The sequence below is a fragment of the Drosophila virilis genome, unplaced genomic scaffold (assembly GCF_030788295.1).
Source record: "Drosophila virilis strain 15010-1051.87 unplaced genomic scaffold, Dvir_AGI_RSII-ME tig00001170, whole genome shotgun sequence".
Lineage (NCBI taxonomy): Eukaryota > Metazoa > Arthropoda > Insecta > Diptera > Drosophilidae > Drosophila > Drosophila virilis.
Genome location: NW_027212828.1, coordinates 2,781,618 through 2,802,702, shown reverse-complemented (window position 1 = coordinate 2,802,702; position 21,085 = coordinate 2,781,618). Strand labels below are relative to the sequence as shown.

The window sequence follows — 21,085 nt, the reverse complement described above, 5'->3', positions numbered from 1 at the left end:
TTAGTTTCCTGTAGTCTATAACCATGCGATATTTCTTTTGCCCGGAGGCATCTAATTTTTTCGGAACAATCCACACAGGTGAATTGTATGGGGATCGGGAGGGTCGGATGATTCCGTCCTCTAAAAGTTCTTTGATTTGGCTGTGTACTTCGTCTTTTAAAGACATTCGAAATTGGTAAAATTTTGAATATATGGGGGAGTCGGTTTTTGTTCGAATCTCTGCTCTGACGTTGGTTGTGTATGTCAGTTTTTCGTCCGGAGTGGTAAATAGGTGTGGGTGCATTTTAATTAGTTGATTAAGGCTATTTTTTTGTTCGTTTGTCATATGTTCTGTCCGTGGTATTACCGTGTTGACCGCCTCTATTTTTTTCTGCTTAATGGGTATGCAAATGTTGTTCTTGATTATTAGTAGATTCTTGCTGCTTTGTATCACAGCATCTAGTTCCTTTAGACTATCGTTACCTAATATGGCGTCAAATGATTTTGGGGTGGGTAAGAGAAAGAATTTTATTTTTATATCGTTTCTATTAAAAAGATTAGCGAACTTGTGGTGTGTAATTTTAATGCTTCCGCCGACTGTGACGGCTTCGAAGGGTTTTTCGTTTGGAATAGGTTCGGACACGAATTTCGGTTGGACGTAATTTCAGTTTGATCCTGTATCTATTAGTATTTTGAGTAATTTTCCGCTCCTCATCTTACATTCTATGTAAGGAAGAGAGGAGCTCTTTATCCTAAAAAATTAATGTCTGAGTGTTCGTATTGGGTATTTTGTCCGTCATCTGTTTCTTCAATTTGTTGGGCGTATTCGTTTAATGGCTGTTCGTATTCAGTCTGCTGTTCGTAATTTAGCATTGATTGTACGTATTCCTCCATAGTCACATAGTTGTCAGTGTTTTCTGTCTCCGTCTGTTCTTCTCCTGTTTGTATGTTGAAATTTCTTTGTTTTTTGTCCGTGGCGTTTGTTGGTGGTGGAGGTCTTTTCCCTACTTCAAAATTGGGTCTGTTCATGTAGTTTATCATCCTCGTGCGGATGCTTTGGTCCACGTCCATTGGCTCAGGTTGGGGTTTTGGTGCGGAAGGTCTATTGGGTATGTATACCTTTTGTGGGTGTGTCTGGTATGTTCGTTGGTTGGGGTGTTGTGGAATTGGTCCATTATCGGTGGTCCATGATTTGTATTGGTTGGCCAAGGTGTATGGATCGGCAGTTGGGGCCTGAAGCTAAAGGGTGGTGGCCTAAAAGTTTGAGCGAAAGAAGGCTGAGCTGTTCGGGGTGGCAGTGTAGGTGGTGGTATATTTCTAATTGGGTTTCTGGCATGTGTCTGTTCATTTCTATTCAAAACCATGTTAGTGCGATAGCTTTGATTCTCTAGTTTTAGACAATAGTGAAGGGCTGAAGGTAGATCTGCTGGCTCCTTTATTCCAAGAATCCGTGGTAAATCTCCCTTCAAACCGCTAATGAAGGTATCTAATGCTTTATCTCGGTATATTTTTGTCGTAAGGGTTTCGTATTCCCTATTTAATTCCATGACGACCTGGTAGAATTCTTCTACTGTTTGGTTGTTACCTTGCACTAACATTGTCATCTGATATTCTAATGTTCCCAGATCTCTTTTGTCTGCGTAGTGCAGCGTGAGACATTTGGAGATAGCGCTCCAATTTAGGGGAACATTATACGACTCGAGGGCCGCGTCGGCACTGCTTGTGATATTGTTTCTCACTGTATGCAATATGCCAAAGTATTTTGGCGAACCTGCCTCAGCTGCATAGGCTGAGAGTATACGATCTACACTCTTCTTCCATGAGCTAAATTTCGCTGGATTACCGGAGAATTCTCTGAGGCTTTTAGCTATGTCCGGAACTCTGTCTAAGTCATTCAAATTGTGGTTGGCAGTTATTGTTTGGTCGTCTACATCACTAAACTCTCTAGAGGGGTTGACTAACTGCTTTACCAATGTCGGCAGTTGTTGTGCCAAAATCTGGCTAACCGTGGTTGCTATTATCTGTTCTGCGTTATTCGCCATGACTCTATTTTGTAAATGTTCGTTTTGTCTGTCGATATGTAGTTGTTGCTGTTTGTTCAAGTTATGTCCGCCTACCTGTGGTTGATCTGATACTATTGGGGGTCTAACTAAATTGCTTTCATTAGCCATAAACGAGATATATTACTTATATTGTATATTTTAAGATATTTTCGAAGTATATTTAAATCTAGTGTTAATTTTTTACTCCATATTTTAATTGAATTTTTGATCGTTTTTGTTTTCTTTTTAAAACCAGTGGCTGATTTCTTCCTTCTACTTTGGAGGGTCCCTTGGGAGTCGCAAAGTTGGAAATAATTTATACTACGTTCGTAGTCCTTATATTTGTTTATCGTTTTACACTTTTTTATCATGCTTATCGTTCTACAATATTTAGTATTTATTATTCTTATAATTTTATTTCACTTTTGTGTTAGTTGTTCGTTTGCTTTTTTTTTTTGTTTCAGTTAATTTTTAACTTACAGTATTATTCCTGATGTGGCAACCTCCCCTGCCGGTCCGGATTTCATCCTTTTTGAAGCCTTTGGGTATTTACTGGGGATCCTGCGACCAGTCTTTGTTGAGAGTATCCTTCGGGCGGGCCTTACAAGATGCGTTGTCCACCGATGGGACAGTTAAGTTCCAATTGCCTTTCGCGAATTTAACCAATCGTTGAATTTAATCAACGAGAGTTGCACTGGTTTAATTTTCGCGTATAACCGACTAACGCGTATAACCGACTAACACGTAGAAGCGTTTTGTTCTGTTGTAACACGAGCCGGTCCCTGCTCGGGCGCCAGTTCATTCCAAAGCTTATTAAACGATGAAAAAAATATAATTTTTAGGGAAGCAAGATTTCCTTTATTTGATGTTAATTTGCAACTAAATAAACTTAAATCAATTTTAGCCCTAGTAACCTGTGGCTTAGCGGCAGCGGCGTTGGCAGCGGCGTCGCTGCTGATGTTGTTGGCCCGTTGGGCAATTCTTCTTGGAATTTTCGAAGGTTGCCAGTCGGCGCGTGGCGGAAATGGCACAGACACCAGGTCAGCATTTTGCTGCACTTCTTATGAGGTGTTGCAATCCTTCTTATTGGGACTGTTTGAATTTATTTGTTGTTAACTTACACACACACATTCATGCCCGTCTCCTTCGCATTCTAACAGCATGGTAATTGCGACATTTTTCTGTAATGTTTTTTTAGTTCCTTTTTTTTATCATAAGTACATAATTAGTGGCGTAGCTGCCGAGTAGAGGCATAGCAAGTGGTGCGGTCTGTCGCGAGTTTGAGCCCTACCGGGGAAAGTATTTTTATTTTTTTTTTTTTTGCTGGTGTTGCTGTTGAGTAGAGTCGACAGCAAGTAATGCGGTCAGTTGCGAGTTCGAACCCTGGAAAACTTTTTTTTATTAATTTCTTTGGTGTTGGAATAAGAGGGTTCAGAGTATAACCTAGTCGGGAGTTCCCAATAGAACTGCTTACTTTTTATTTAATAAAATTCACCTTGGTATAACATTTGGGACCAGTCTGAGCCATAATACTGTGTTAGGTTGAACACAAAACCATGTGTATGAAGTTGACACACACATGCATATGTAAGTGCATTTGTAGGCATACATAGAACATCAAAATATGTATGTACATAATTTTATATATATGCATGCGTATGTGTAGGCAATAACATATTCATGCATACGTACATACATATGTATGTTTTGGATTTTGTAAATTTGAAGTGACAATATTTTTATTTAGAATTAATAAAAATATGTTCACTTTAAAATTATTACACTGTGTACATAGAAGAGCTTTGCATAAGCAAACATGCGCATATCTTTGGGTGATAATATATACACCCATACATACAAGGGCATTTGTGTATATACATATTTATAAATTCTTATATTGGCGTATACATGTGTGAATGTACTCGCGAGCATTCTGAAGAGCGCTTAAATAAAACGAGTGAAAGAAAGTGCTTTGCAAAGCAAATATTCTTCAATCAAGAATCAGGAACATTGCATTTGTGTCTTCTGTCAATATAAAAACATATTATTGTCCAATACCTATTAATATTAAATATAATAAATTGCGTTTAAAAGTTATCAAAAACATTTTTAATTTAAAGTGCCTTACCAAACCCTCCGCTTAGTACAAAAATGTTTTTCTCAGTGCTCTATATTAATACTGGAATATTATTCGTAGGAATAATCGCATCCTACATTTTTATATTATTTGACTGCCAGAAAAGAGCAATTAACAGAATCAGACGGTTTAATTCAAAAAATGTTAAACGCAAAATTGTTCGAGCTCCTGGTCCGCATCCTTGGCCAATAATCGGAAACTTGGATATTGTTAGCAAGTTTCTTAATCCCTTCAAGGGGTTTGGATCATTGACAAAACATTATGGAGATATTTACTCTTTAACCCTTGGTCAAACACGTTGTTTGGTCGTCAATAACTTGGAGTTAATAAAAGAGGTCCTAAATAAGAATGGAAAGTTTTTTGGAGGTCGACCAGATTATTTGCGTTATCATAAACTATTCGGAGGTGATCGAAATAACTGTAAGTCTTGCCAAAAATCTAATATCATAATGTCCTGATATAATAAATAAAAAAAACTATGGTTAATTTGCGTGTGCATAATTTCTTACCATTAAAAAATATAGTCTTGCCATGTTTCTGTCAGTCGGTATGAACCTATGTTCTTTTTAAGAACTAAAAGGTCAACAATTTCATTTTGAATTTTCGTCGCATAATAGAAAGTTTTCTTAGTTGCATAAAATATCCGCGTAGCTTCTATCCGAATTTCTACTGTCCATATTCCATATACATAATTATCATTACTTATAAAACTCTCTAGCCTGGCCGACTAGCTGACTGCCAGACCGATTAGTGATCAACGCACAACAACCAGAGCTGAAAAGCCGTAATTTTATCTGTAAAAAGGTTGTATGTAACCTTATTGTTTTCCATTCAATCGGCCTCAAATCCAATTTCAATCTATGTTCAAATTTATTTGACGGCTCACACTTTTTGGATAACCCCATTCTTGGTGGAAATATGGGTCAAAAATTTGGTTGGTGATGTTTCGGGTTCAAAGCAACTTCTTTGAATCTATATGAACATGCAGACGTGTTTCACACTGTTTGCAAAATACAAACTTCCTTGGTTGAAAATTCGCATCAAAGACTTTTTTGAAAAGTTTTAAATTTTCCACGATTCACTTCTAACTTATATTTATAAGTATTTACTGAATACAGGTTTCAGAAATACTATCATGTTTTGGAAATACCATCCCTAACAGTGGCAAATTAGCGGAAAACGGTTGTATGAAAGTTTTTTATTTAGCATCCGATCGACTTGATTCGGGTATCACATTTTTCGCAAAATCTTCTCTTCTTGGAAAATGAATGCAGGTCAAAGGTTAAATAAGCGGAGCTTCGGGTGTAAGCTTATTCGCAAGGATCCATCAGAAAACTCATTTGCGGTATGTTGTACGCTTTTTGCAAAATGTAGGCATATTCGATCGAAATTGTGGATCATAGATTTTGTGGGGGGTCTTAATTTTACTTTCAAAGGCAACTATCAAAATTTAATTAATACGTGATGTAGCGATTTTGGAAATTCCATTCGCAACTGTGGTAAATTGGCGAAAAACGGTTGTATGACAGTTTAATTCTACCATCTGTTCGGCTTCAAAGTAATATTATTTTTTTCGTAAAATATCCCCCCTACGGCTTCAAGCTTTTCCCCGCAATACTATGACGGGCGGAAGTTTTTAATTCCAACATGTTTCTTTATACAATGGAATTCAAACATATGTTGAAATATAAGTGGAGATCAAGATAGTACGGGCAGAATTACACTTTTCACGGGCGGCAACTAGGTAAAAAATTGATTTCTAACCTTTTTAGAACCAAACTAGTCAGGGGCAAGGCCGGGTAACAACCGATGGTATATAATATATATCTATGTATAAACTGATTGTCCCGACTGACTGATTGGTAATCAACGCACAGCCCAAACCGTACGAGCTAAGAAACTGAAATGTTTATTGAAGTTATGTTATGTAGTAAAGTTACTTTGCACTTTTGTTTCGGATTGTCCATCCCTCTTGTATGCAAAATGTATATGAAGGATTTGTTCACTGAAAATTTAAGTTCAAAATCATTCGAAAGGATCTCATAAAAATTTATTTCAGACCTATTGTAGTGGACGATATTTAAAAATACAGATATTTCAAGTTTCGTCTGATCAATTTCAAACATACTCTTTATATCCAACATTATGATTGCAGATTTCAGTGATTTGAAGTGCTACCCGCAATGTGCAAATTTAGCGAAAGACGGACATACGCATCATTTTACCTTGTTCCCATTCGATCTTTAATAAAAAATGTTGGTCAAAGGTTGAATAAACGAATATTAATTTTTCGGCTATATGATGATGCGCACAAGACTGACGTGAGCGAGAAACTGTGATTCCAACTTTGTGTTCTTAATTAACATAAAGTATGTATATTCTTGATCAGCACCAATAGCCGAGTCGATCTAGCCATGTCCGTCTGTCCGTATGTATGAACGCAAGGATCTCAGAACCTGTATGAGCTAGAGCCTTGGAATAAGATTTAGGTGCTCCTAGTCCCTGCGCAGATCGAGTTTGTTTCCGATAATCGATAACTTACTCCGTTTCCAAGCAATCGATAAAAATTGATAACGATATCCTGTTTTTTGGGCAATTTTAGTAAGTATATTGTATTTATCCAAATGTATGTAACAGGCAGTAGGAAGCTTCTCCGACCCCATAAAGTATATAATTTCTTGATCAGCATCAATAGCCGAGTTGATCTAGCCATGTCCGTCAGTCTGTCCGTCCGTCCGTCCGACCGTATGTATGAACGCAAGGATCTTAGAGCCTATAAGAGCTAGAGACTTGACTTTTATGTAGGTGCTCTTAGGGCGCGGTCAGATCGAGTTTGTTTCCGATCATCGATAACTTACTCCGTTTCCAAGCAATCGATTTTGGTAAATAATAAGAGCTAAAGTCCCCAAACTTGACATATAGCTTCTAAAATAGAATATATTTATATATATTTGATGTTGGAAGAAGAGGGTTCAGGGTATTCCCTAGTCGGGAGCTCCCGACTTGAACCTCTTAATTGTTTTGTTTGGATTTTGGCAATACTGGTAGAATTGCCATTAAATGTATTTAATTGTTATTTGTTAAGAAGGAACGGACCCCGTTATAACAACTCTGTCAATGGCCGAGGTATGCTAGCTAATAAAAGTACGAATCTTCGGGCGTCCCAGAACCTCTCTATTTCGTAACAACTCACTTTCCTTCTCAAAACATATAAATATCTGAAGGTTTATTTCTTGAATTCCGTAATCCGGTCTAGTAATTTTCCTAAAATATATGTAGATGCTATCGCTATCGCTACTATTTTCTAAGTTTAAAGAAAATCTCTAAATACTTCAAAAATAAAACTTTTAATAAAATAGCAGGCTCATTCGTAAACAGTAATATTGGACCTGGGAGTCACAAAAGACATGAATTTCACATATTTCGCCACTACTCCTATTGGATTAACTTGCTTTAATAAAATAAAATATATCTCCAGATATATTATCAACCAACACTTTAGGGAGTTACTTTATCAGATTTTTCTTTTATTTAAAAAAGTCAATAATTTTAGCTCCCTCTCATAACGTGATAGTCTTGGAGTGCTATGCAAAGGGGTTGTATTATTTAATCTAATGATAATTTTCTGTCTCGGGCTTGTTGTATAGTCATGTTCTTCGTATATGTATTTAGAGTTTGTAAGCAAACGAAAGGACGCAGCCGCAGCAAAATCTACTCTTATCTTAAGAGTTTTATTTCTATCCATTCCCTATACAAATGTAAAAAAAATTCTTTAAGCCTCGCGTCAGTGGATTAATATTTGGTGAGTGTTGATTAAGTGTATTACAAATATTATTTTTAGAAGTATTGGCAAAGAACGATGATTGGTTAGTTATGTTTATACGATAAATTGTTTGATTGTAAGCCGTTGGCCTACATTTCACGACATTACTAACGCTGAACCGTATTTATATATGTATGAAATTTGCTGACTCAGATAACAGCCGCTTGGCTTGCCGATATCTTGTATGCTATAATAACTTCTTAAAGTGGCGTATTGAGATTCGGTTAAAGGAGTTGTCAACCGAATATATTTTTTGTAACCACTTATGCTTGATATTGCGTTGCTGAGTGTATTTTTACTAGCCATGCAATATATAGATGGGACATATCGAAGAAAAAAAAGGAAGCCTCTCATTTTCTATTTTGAGCAAGAGAGTATAACAGACATGTTCTCTGTGTGATAGGACGGCATCGCTGATTTTTATTTCGCTGCCACCCTCATTCAAGAAGTTAAATAGGTGTTACCAATAAACGTGAACGTAAAGGAAATACACCATTTTGTATATCTCATTTGGTTATCCAACCATAATCCATCGATATCACTATGGTTATTCCTATACGCTCATCAACTGCTTAATCTGCTTTCCTACCCAATGCGTTCAAATTAACACAGGAAGTAGCTAGCCAAATCTTCTTTAAGACTCAAAACTATTTTTCGCACTGCCTCAGAACGAGTTGCGGGTATCTGTTAAGCAGTAAATGCTCCAAATATTGCACTTCGGCGCTTGTCCCTTAATCTGGAAACAATGCCACATTCTCCACTACTTAATTGGTTTGGAACCTCCGCATCGAACAAGTGTTTTACCTTTTCCATAATTTCAATTTGAATTATCGCATGCAATTATTGAAATGACGCAATTTCACTAATGTCCGCTCTAAAACATTTTTATGCAGCACTTAGTTCAAATACGGTCTTACAAAATATCACGCCAAATTGCACCACTGCAATGACCACCAAAATATCTCCGCAAACCCCACACCAGATATGTAAAACCCACAGACTTAACTTATTTTTTCTATGTATGTATGTACCCATTCGACATTCCATTGACACAGTTGAACCACTCAAGAGTCCGTTGAGTATCGAAGCTCGTATGCATCACTCTTATTTATAGTTCGATGCATGCATCGCATATTTCAATTAAATTATTAAATTAAAAATTTAAAGTAATACTTGAGAATTTATTACGATTATTACATTTAAAATCTTAAGAAATTTATTTAAAAAGTAGTGTCTACCTGCTTTTCCCAAAATAAAAAGCTCGTTATTAAAAACAAAAAACCCTACTGCCTAAAAGTTCTCATGCATAGATAAGATAGAAATAAAATTCTAGATGATGATATGCAACCAAAAAAATCACCAATTGTACTTGTAAACAGATGCTTAATTTGGATATACCTTTGTATAGGCCAAACATCATATTTGTTGACTCTAGCTCTCAAGACAACAGTTTGCTTAAAAAATTTTGATCGATTGCTTGGAGACAGGGAAAATTTTTAATGTTTTTATTCGCAGTGCGCTCGAACTAGGAGGACCTACATTCAAGAGTACTATTTGACCTGCAATATTATAGTAACCGATACGACCCAGCCTTGTCCGTCTGGCTCTTTGTCAGTATGTATGATCGCGTCGATCTCAGAACTTATTAGAACTAAAGACTTTGGATATTGATTGTAAGTCCTTCTTTTACTTGCAGAGTACGAGTATATTTCAGATAATCGTTAACTTGAGGATTCAGGGTATCCCCAAGACCGGCATTCCCGACAAGAGTGATCTTGCTTACTCTAGCTTTTATAAACTAGAGACATTCATACAAATAACATGATTATGATTCAACATTTCTCGGCTTAAGCACTTCTGGCTTTATAAATCGACCCATACAGACAGACGGACAAAAGGATAGACGTATATAGCGCACAGAATATGAATAAGAATATACTTAATTGGATAGGAACTAATATATGCATTACCCCAACAACAGTATGCCCTTTATACTTATTTTCAATGGATAAAATGATTCATTTAAAATTACTAAGATGTGCTAATAATTCTTTATCTCAAAGTACTAGGGTTTAATTGACCAGCTTGCATCAATTCTAAATTGCACAGTGGTTTGATAATTCAAATTATTTGATAGTAACGTGTTAGTCTAGTTCCGATTGAAAAGTTAATTTGGCTAGTCAACCCAGTGGTCAATTTATGAGTAATTAAAAGGTTTCCCATAACTCTACTTTTATTTAAAGAGGAAATGTCGGTCGGACTGTACTAGAAAATGGAGGATCCATGATCCTAGGAAGGCAAGTGTTTCTGTCCAGATTCAATTATGCCTTAATGAATTGAATATTGTAGAGACCAGTGACATGAGCCAAACTCATGGGATCGTCCAACTCCATGATCCTCTGATAAATCCAAGAAGCAAATCGTGAGGGGTGAGGACAATGAGTTAATACATTTTTAGCTTTCATCAAACGATTCACTACTTTTTTATGCAGAAAACTAAAAATCGATTATATTCATAAAGCAGGGAAATACAAAAGTACCTATAGACAACACAAAATGTTTCAAAGTAGGTTAGCAAGGAGCTACAGCAGAGCGCCTTAGAACACAAACGGGTATACTGGTGGGGCACACTGAGGATACCAGCTTGATTATTTTGCTAGCTATGATTAGACTGAAAATTAATTTCGACATCTGGATATGGATATGGCTTATTTTCATACTCAGAAGAGAAAGTTTCCACATAGTTTGAAAAATGTCTACGGGAAGACCGTCAATGCTCGGAGAAGTATTTGACAGGTTTCATTTAAAGTTATCAAAGCTGAAATTGCCGCAATAATGGTATAATTAAAGCTGATATTGGTACTACTTGCAACAGATAGAACTAAGCGTAAGAAGATTTAGTTGCTAACCTTGATTTCACGATTTGCAACATTTTTTAATAGTACCTTGACTTACTGTTTTTTAATTCATCAATTTACATGACAGCCAGACATTAAATGCTAGCTTACAGTAGCATAAAAGAATTTAATGGTGACATCGCTGCCTGCACAATTGTACAGCTGGGACCAGTCGTCTTAAAGAATAAAACAGTGTTCGGCTCCAGTGGCTGCGGTGAAGTCTTAAATGCGTATGAGTTTTTGATTGGAGGTATCTGATGGTGAAGACAATAGGTTCTTACTCAGAGCAGGAAATGTGCAAACAAAATATGACACAACACTACCTAGTGTGCGATAAGCTGCAACTGCTTTAACCCTCTTCTTTGAAATACCCTCTACCACTGCGTTCCTACGTCTTAGACATAACCGTCCGAATGATTCCAATGAGGGATTGTGCTTAAGTATGTTGGTGTTACGATTACTGTGAATGGTCCATTGCACAGCTAAGGATTTGCGATATTGAGCGATTGGTTGGCAGCACTGCCTCACCGCAGTGTTTTGTCCCTTCGGCAGCACGTAACGAGAATTGGGGCTGTCTTGCCCCAAACACTTAAGTCGACTACCCAGTAAAAGACTGTTGGGCTTGCAGGTTTTCCAATACATAGATCCTTGGCGAATGGACAGGCATCCGGCTTTTCAAGTCATCACTTTTTATCCACCGAACCAATTGAAAATATTGTACACAGAAGGAAGCATCGCCGACGAGGCAAAGTATACATATTCTTAGTCGGCTTCAAATGTCGTATCTATCCAGCTATGTCTGCCTATATATCTGTTAGCCCGTCGGTATTTACGAACGCGTCGATCGCAGAGGCTTTAAGAGCTAGAGATTTGGACGTACGCTCTTATAGTTATCGAGCAGTCATCGAATAACTATCCTGTTCTATAAAATCAGTCAAAATCGATATCGAAATCCGGTTTTATTTATGAAGTTGGGTGTCCAGCGACTAACAGCAATGTCCTGGGCTTCCTTTTTGTTATTGGCGTGGTGTATGTTGACTAGCTACCAGAGTTATCTGGGCTAGTAGGGAATTGTAGTGAGGGGCTTTTGCTCTATCAAGCAATTACATTTTTGGCCAAACACAATCTGAATCAAAGCTAAATGGGAAGCGATACCGCTGACCTTGCGCACTGTGCAAAGTAACAGGCTTAAAACGTAGCATCTTGAGCTTTGAGCGCACCACTTCGGATCATACGATCTCAGGCGTGGTATAATTTACCGTAGCCGCCTGTATCTCCCGCGAACCTTTGTCGAGGTCCTCGTTTCTCCACAGTGAACTCTACGTTTTGTTTTGGATTTAATAGAACACCGCCGTTTTAATATTTATATTTTAAATATTTCTACTATTCTTTTTTCTTCTTTGCATGCTGGTGGCCTAGGCATTTAAGTATTTAAATATTGCTTCTTTTATATTTGTCTTGTGCATTTTTTATTGTGCGCTTGCGCTATCAGCTCCGTGGGTAAGCTTCTTGCTGTTGTTTGTTGTTTAACCGCACATCGCCTCTCTTGGTGTGCAAAAGAGCAAGCAATCAATCTATCTATATCTGTCCCGAAAACTGTGACATCGTTACGAGAAAAACCAGTCGAATTATCCGTTCGTCCGTGCTCCGAAAGAGCGACAGCAACAATCAATTTTACAACAGCCGCTAGAAGGCCGCACTACCGGCTTTTTTAGGTTCCACAGTTAATGCTGTTCCCACTGTCCTACCTGTGACGCCTAAGCCTCTAGTCGGTCTTTCACCGAAAAGACATATTTTTGTTTCTAGGCTTGCCCCTCACTTCTCATCAGATGGCGTAAAAGCCTTTACGCAGGCGAAAATTCAAGCCCCAGGTATAATGGTGGATAAATTTAATTCCGCTTCAGAAAGGGATATTGCGTCCTTTAAAATAAGTATTCCGCCAGAAATATTTACTTATATTTGTTGTACAGAGTTTTGGCCGGAATACTTAATAGTAAAAAATATATGGTCAAAAAGAAAAATCGGACTCCGATTTTATTACCACCTTTGCTATTGGCGCATCATTTTTAGTTGCTGCGTCAAAAAACTAATTTCTTTCGAGCTTGCATGGGATCAATGCGCTTTTCCTGAAGACCCTTTTCATCCAACTTTAGAAATGGTCATTGATATACCAGCTCGAGTCCCTATCAATGAATCGGAATTAGCTGAGCGTATGCGTTGTTTCTGAAAGGCTGATTTTCAAAAACTGAATGATCTTGTTCTGATTGCTCGCTCAGATACTGCGCTGCAGCATTAAAACTTTTTGAATTGTCCGTGAACATTTTCCCGACCATTCGGCAGGAATGAAACATTATCCCACACCATAAGAAAGGGAGTAAGTCTGATATCGAAAACTATAGAGGCATTTCCTAACTATTTGCTACACCTAAAGCTTTTGAGAGAATTATAACTTCTCAACTGCAACATTTATGTACTGCTTTTATTTCACCTTCTCAACATGGGTGCGTGAAGTGCAGATCTACCACTAACCTTTTTGAGCTTGCTTCGATTCCAATTAATTGGTTTAAGAAAAGAATGCAGACTGACGTCATCAATGTTGATTTTAGTAAGGCTTTCTACTCTGTCAACTTGCTGCTTTATAAATTATGCCTTCTCGGCTTCCCAGTCAATCTCTTGAACTGGATTGTTCCGTAATAGAACCCAAAAGATTATTTTCAGAAATTCGTTTTTCAAACGCATTCTAGTGACTTCCATGTTTCTAAAGGTAGTCATCTTGGCCAGATACTTTTTACTCTATTCATCAATGACCTTCTCTCGATACTGTCTCATTTATATGCCTTGCATTTAAAAATATGGCATCATTGTATCTTTTACAAGCTGACATTGATGCGTTTTAGGCTTGGTGTCTAGGCAACCTTTTAAACTTAAGCTGCTCTAAATGACCTTATATAGAAGCCCACCTCAATTGGCTTTTTAAATCCTTGATAGCATACCGCTCTAGCGTGTCAACCTTGATTTTAAAGTAAAGTTCGACTCGTATGTAAACAAGGAAATAATAGTTATGGGTTTCATCAAACGATGGTCGTTGGAGTTTGACGATCCGTACACGACAAAAACACTTTATAAATCTTTGGTAAGACCTATTCTCGAGTTTGACGATCCGTACACGACAAAAACACTTTATAAATCTATGGTAAGACCTATTCTTGAGTATACCTCATGTATCTGGTCGCTATACACCATTCATCAAGACAGAATTGAATCAGTTCAGAAACAATTCTTGTTGTTTGTCGTGGCTTAATTTAGGATCCTGGTGTGCGGTTACTGTCACACTCCAGCAACCTTCTGATAATTAAACTTCCTTCTTTGAGAAAACTTCCTCGTAGAACCATGCTGGGTGTAATATTTATTCATAAATTAATTACGGGTGAAATCGACTCTTCTGTGTTGACTAATCAATTCAATTCTCTATCACTACTGATCAATGATCATCAATAGCCGAGTCGATCTAGCCTAGTCCGTCAGTCTGTCTGTCCGTATGTATGAACCCAAGGATCTCAGAACCTATAAGAGCTAGAGACTTCAAATCTAATATGTAGGTCCTTCTAGTGCCTGCGCAGATCGAGTTTGTTTCCGAAAATCTATAACTTACTCCGAGTCCAAGCTATCGATAAAAATAGATTTCGAAATCCTTGTTTTTTGAGGAAATTTGGTAAATAGAAAGAGCTAGAGTCACTAAACATGATATGTTGCTTCTAGAATATTATATCAATGTCAAGTAACTACCGCTACTCCTCGCTACCACCGCAGATCTATATATCAAGTTAATAAGCGAACTTGTATTGCCATCTAATTTAAGTCCCAATTAAAATGCATCTGACTTTTTGAGAATACATAAATATTCTGTGGTACAATAAGATATACTGTAGAAAATTTCTGTTAAGAAAAAACCAAAGTTATGTACAACTGCGCAATTGGATGGGGCAGCATCTTTCAGAATTTCTGTATACATGTACACACACGCATTCATGCACGTCTCCTTCTCCTTCTAACAGCATGGTAATTGCGACTGTTTTCTGTAATGCTATTTTATTTCATTTTATGCTCATAAGTACTTAATTATTGGTGTGGCTGCTGAGTAGAGGCATAGCCAGTAATGCGGTCAGTTGCGATTTCAAACCCTGCCAAGGGAATTTTTTTTTGTTTGGTGTTGGAACAGGAGGGTTCAGGGTATTCCTCAGTCTTACTTGTTAATTAGTTAAATGATCATACCAAACTCTCAGCAATAGGTCTGTTGTGCTATAGAATATTTTTATATTCTTAAAAAGTGAATTGTTTTAAAATTAGTAGGAACATATCTTAATAAAATGTGGATTCTTTACTTTATCTCTTTCGCCTATTCCCCGCATTTCGTATGGGTGATTCTACCCCTATTACTTTCGGGCTAACTACGTTCTTTGATAGCCTAAATGTATGTGGACCCAAATAGGCTCCTTTCGATGCTTGCCCTCACCAGCTGGAGCCAATGCAGATGGAACATTTTTGGGATGTGCCGGAAAAACAATTTTTACGCACATTTTAAGACTTTATTCACACTCAATGTTCGCATTCCCATTAGTTTTAAAATGCGCCGTTCTCAAGCAATATCGCATTTCTTGCGCCTCGTATAAGTTATTGGTTAGCCGCAGCAAACTATTGCCCTCAGAGTGTCATCAAAGCAAACAGCTGCATGAACATTATGATTTAGAGATATATACAATTAATATATGCATAACATGTACATCCCAAATATGTATGTATATACTAAGAGCGTCTAAGAGGTAACAATGAAAGCTCTCTTATAGTCTCGGAAATCGACAGGTGCATACATTTCGACTTAGGACGGTCTAATAGACAAATACATGGGCATGGCTCAGGCAAAGACAATCTAAAATCTAAGATGACTAACGCCATACAACAAAATGTTTCTATGCAGCTTTGTTTTTTTGAATATCAAGAACGCAAACGTAATCTGTACCATTGGGCTCTCCGAGAAAAGAAAAAGAAATATAAGCAAATATTTGCATTGACTTAAAAATACATATTTTCTATGTAGCCAACAGTACACAACTTGCATTTATATGTGAACACAAATTTTAGATAGGTCATGATCATCGCTAGAAAACTAAGAATATTTATTTCTTTACCAGCTTAATTCGGAACAGTAAATAACAACACATATATTCATATTTTGATGTACTTATGCATGCATAATTCAACCAAAGGGACTTGCTCGCCATTGGCTGAGACAAGAACTTTTCCTGAGCATACACTGTCCACAAACAAATGTGAAATCAATCTATCTGTGTTATTTTCTTAACCGCCTTGTGAAAAAATTATTAAATTCTTTAATTTTCCTGATATATCATCCTAATATATCATTTAAATAAAGCATGCATTTAATGGGTTAAGCAATAGCACTTTTTGTCGATCGTAAGTTCAAGACTTTTTTTCTCAATGTACTTTGAAAACGAAGCGACGCAAAGCACCATCGACCGACCAACTTTGTTAAAGGAAGGCTAGCGACTAGCTTCGTTGCTTCTGTCAGCATCACCAAGCCGCGACTGTGTTTTTTGTTTTTCATAGGTCATGCAAAGTTGTTCAGCTGTTACAAGATAGTGTTCTTGTGAAGCTAAAATAAACTAACTACAAATATGTTATTTTTTTGCTTCTGACGTATACTTATTTATTAAGGAAAATTAGATACAGTCAAGAAGCTGACAAAAAATCGGAAAACACCATGCACACTTTATGAATATTTAAATTCCGATTTAACAATCCTAAAAGTTTCGCAATATACACAATTTACCATTATCATATATCTTTCTATTTTACAGCTCTTGCCCTTTGCGACTGGTCATTGTTACAACAGAAACGACGAAACTTGGCCCGACGACACTGCTCTCCTCGAGAAACATCATCATATTTCGCAAAAATGTCTCGTATCGGTTGCAATGAAATTGATAATTTAATGAAAAATTTAAAAAACGCTATTAAGCCTGGCAAACCCCTTCAATTGAAACCTCTTATTCTAAAAGCATGCGCAAATATGTTTAGTCAATATATGTGCTCAATGCGGTTCGATTATGAAGACAAAGAATTTCAACAAGTTGTTCTGTATTTCGATGAAATTTTTTGGGAAATTAATCAAGGGCATCCATTAGATTTTTTACCGTGGCTTTTGCCTATTTACAATAATCACACGCAAAAAATATGTCACTGGTCTTCCACTATTCGCAAATTTATTTTAGAGCGGGTAATTAATGAAAGAGAGTTGCATATCGATATAGATGAACCTGACATTGATTTTACGGATGCGCTCCTGAAGAGTCTTATAGAAAATAAAAATGTGTCACGTAATACAATTATTTTTATGCTAGAAGATTTTATAGGTGGTCACTCAGCTGTTGGAAACTTAGTTATGCTAGCTCTTGCTTACGTAGCCAAGGATCCTGTTATTGGAAAAAAAATTCAATGCGAAATCGATTCTGTATCCGAAAGCAGTCAACGAACTATTACCTTACATGACATGGATAAAATGCCTTATACCATGGCTACTATATTGGAAGTCTTACGATACTCATCGTCACCCATTGTTCCGCATGTAGCCACAGAGGATACATCGATATCAGGTTATGCCGTTACTAGCGGCAGTATTGTTTTTATAAATAATTATGTGCTCAACATGAGCCAGAAGTACTGGAAGGATCCTGATAGATTTCAACCAGAAAGGTTTTTAGAAGAAGTGACTAGTAGTGTGTCAATGCCAGAAAAATGTCATGGCATAAGGAGGTGCTCCGAAGAATCTGATTCAGGTATTGAGTTTGAAAAAGATACAAGAGTACACAATTCTTCTGCTGAACATCGACATGTACCAAGCAAGTTAAATAAACAAAATACGAGAGAAAACGATAAGCCAAAAAAATTGAAATTGAAAAAGAATATTCCCCATTTTTTGCCTTTTAGTATTGGAAAACGCACATGCATTGGACAAAATTTGGTGCGTGGATTTGGATTTGTTTTGTTAGCCAATATAATAAAAACCTACAATATAAATAGTTTTGATCTTTCAACAATTAAAATAAAACCCGCTAGCGTAGCTTTACCTACAATTTGCTTTCCGTTAGTATTAACACCAAGAGTATAATATTCAAGGTTTTAACAATCGTTGAAACACGTATATAATATTCAACATACGTTTAAAATAAATTGAATTATCTTTGTGCGGTCGTAAAATTTAATTTGTTTTCATGGCTTTTTTTTTTGCCCACACATTTTGGGTATTGCATTAAGAAGTAAAGAAGCACATTAACTTATTAACGATTATAAATAGCTCATAAGCCGATACCATGAAGCTTAAAGGTCTATTTCAATATATATATATATAAATATGTATGCAAATAATTAATATGTATAAGCGAGTGTGAAACATCTGCACTTATATTTTTAAGGGACAACAATTGAAGAATATATCTTGTCTTATGCGTATTTTGAGTCTATATTTTGATTCTTTATGTGCTCTTCATGTACATAAGTAGTTACTAAGGAGTTTTTCGAAAGACTGAAAACGTGTAGTTTTATATGCTTCTAATTATTTATTTAATAAATAAAATATATTGCAATCTTATGTTATTGTATTTGGCGGGTAAGAATGGACATAAAAATAAAAAGTAAGCAGATCGCATATATATATTTATTAATTTTGGGGACATTGACATGATTCCGTTGTGCAATCTGTGCATCTGGAAAGCAACCTACTTGACGTCGATGGGCATTCCATTTATAGGTTTTAAAACTATGTATATAATTTGGGAGTGAAAACCCAGTGCAAAATAGTTATTTTAAAATAAGATTTTAAATTGGGGATTGTTCGCACCAAAGAGGAAGGATAGTTATCCCTCATATCCAAAAAAAATCTTGATACCAAACGGACTTGGAAGAATTATCGCGTTCGCCACTTGGATGCTGGGTTGGGTCCAAAGAACATTTTGCAATGTGCTATGATTTCAACTAAGCTCTGTACATTCAATGATGTCCACATAACTAGATGAAGTAACCAAAACATAGCAAAGACAAAGGCCGTCGGGTTTTTGCTAATGTCATTCGGCAATTGCATGGGTTACACTTTAAGCTAGAGTATACGACCACTAACCAAACAACACATAAACTGGACAATTAGAGTACGTCGATGGGGCTGCTCGTTTTCTGTGCAAAACGGCATCGCTTCTTTTTTATTCCCTCGCACTGCTAGAAACTGCTGTGGATTACACTCAGTGCCTTTTCATTTTGTATTTACCGTTGTACTGTCTGTGTGTGTATTTGCCCAAAAATGCCCAAAAATTCAATTTGTATAATAATATCGCCCGACTTCCCTTTTTTGACGCAATAACAAACATTTGCAGTATGCGATCTTAGTCCAACCGCGACAATTAAACGATGCATTTATATAGCATTTAAAGACGAAGATATTGCGAAATTATTATAGCTGACGCACTATTTCATTAGATAATCAATCCAATTTAAGACTCTTCCGACTCGAATATAGCACCTATCTACAGTATAGGATCGCTGACCCAGGCAATAAAAGCAACTGACAAGCCACTCAATTGTTTCAGAATGAAATAGCTTGAATTTCAGCTCGCTATCATTGGTAAGGGTACCCAAGGGTTGCCATGTGGGCATTTAAAATATTTTGGACTCGCTATTCACGCATACTTGCATAATTTGTATATGAAAAGAAGCATTTATGCGCTTGTTTGCTTGTTGCTTGCCTGCCTGCCTGTCCCCGATGTAAATTTAACAAGATTTTAGGATTTCTGATTTTGGACCTCTACACATAGACACAGGCATACAAATGTCTGTGAATGGGCTGATCATTGGCGCAAAAGAAAATACATTATTGGCACGCGTCTGACGCGCGCCCTTCCTTTTAATGATTTTGTCTCTCAGTTTTAAAGCTATCGTCATGAATCGTTGCATTCGTCCCTATTTCTATTGCATGCAGTAAATATGTCGGAGCCAGCTGGATCGGAGAACTAGCTGACATACGAACCGGTTGAAAAATAGGTTCTTGAATAAAAAACTTTTTTGGTTATCAGGATATAAAAATCAAATTCGGCATTTATTAGTTTCACTATACTCCTCATATATATGCAAGGTAATAGCATATCGCTGACATGGGAACGATCGGTCGTAAATAAAGTTGTTTGGAAAACTTTTATGTTTTTGAAGATATATTGACCAAACTTGGCGTTTATAAGTTTCATTGCGCTCCCTACATATTATGCATTAAAAAATGAGATTGTGGACGAAAATTTTGATAGTGTTAATTGCATTGTAAGCCGTTTTAAAAAAAGCACAACAGTAAACAATACAATTTTTTTCGTTCCTTTGCGCTTAATACAAAGCTCTGAAACCAGGTGGAATTCCACATTTTTTATGTTGGAACGTTTTTTAAAGGTTCATTATGTCGTCTGATTTGTATTTAGTTTTATATATATTAATATCTTATCTTTATTATATTAATATCTTCCACTATCTTCTAAAGACTTAGGATGCTGTGAAAAGCAGTATGGCACTATGCGAAAATGCGTTGCCAGCTTTTAAAAGCAGTGACTAGACTTTATTATAAATATGTAGATATTTGCTCAGATTTTTAAATTTAAAAATGTATTAGCTCCCTTATGGAATGAAAAGGCGACTGGGTAGCTTGGAGCAAAGCAACACGTTAGCGGCTGCAACATTTTTAGATCCAAGATATAAAACTATTTATTTCAAGGATACAACACGACCGAGAGAGTTAAATCTACTCTTGCAAAACTTTTAATTTCTTGCTTCAAGGCAAAAATGCACCACCTGCGATCGAACAGAGCCAGATTGATGCCAACTCTGAAGAGGTTTCATATAACCCTTTAACGCAATTCCACAGGCGTCCAGGCCAAAAAAGTCACCTCTTTCAGAAGCTGTTATCGAAATTGATCGCTATTTAGAAGGGGTTTTTTGAGCCAAGAGAAGGACTCCATTGAGTTGGGAAAACATAATGGTTACCCATTCCCCAACTTTATGTCTGTCACGCGGCAAAAGCTTTGCTGCTTAGGCTCTTCAGTGTCATGTGAGCGCCTCTTTTCTCAAGCTGGCCTTTTATTGTCAGATCGCAAAACTCGATTAA

The 21,085-nt window shown here is 36.8% G+C and overlaps 1 protein-coding gene across 2 annotated transcripts; it reads left to right on the top strand.

Moving 5' to 3' along the window:
* Positions 1 to 3,842: 3,842 nt before the first annotated feature.
* Positions 3,843 to 18,547, top strand: LOC26531130 (cytochrome P450 307a1). Of its 2 annotated transcripts, XM_032440811.2 has the most exons (3): positions 3,843 to 4,578; positions 16,755 to 17,732; positions 17,884 to 18,547. In XM_032440811.2, exons 1-3 carry the CDS (start codon positions 4,173 to 4,175, stop codon positions 17,943 to 17,945), a joined length of 1,446 nt encoding a protein of 481 aa, XP_032296702.1. In that variant the 5' UTR covers positions 3,843 to 4,172; the 3' UTR covers positions 17,946 to 18,547. The 2 variants fall into 2 exon arrangements, with proteins under 2 accessions (XP_032296702.1, XP_015024801.1); XM_015169315.3 differs by having other exon boundaries at positions 3,847 to 4,578; positions 16,755 to 18,543.
* Positions 18,548 to 21,085: the final 2,538 nt, after the last annotated feature.

What these genes read in the sequence shown, in the direction of transcription:
- LOC26531130 (XM_015169315.3), top strand. Translation starts at nt 4,173, where the DNA reads ATGTTTTTCTCAGTGCTCTATATTAATACTGGAATATTATTCGTAGGA. An exon ending in CGGAGGTGATCGAAATAACT is followed by an intron (nt 4,579 to 16,754) that starts GTAAGTCTTGCC and finishes TCTATTTTACAG; the next exon opens with CTCTTGCCCTTTGCGACTGG.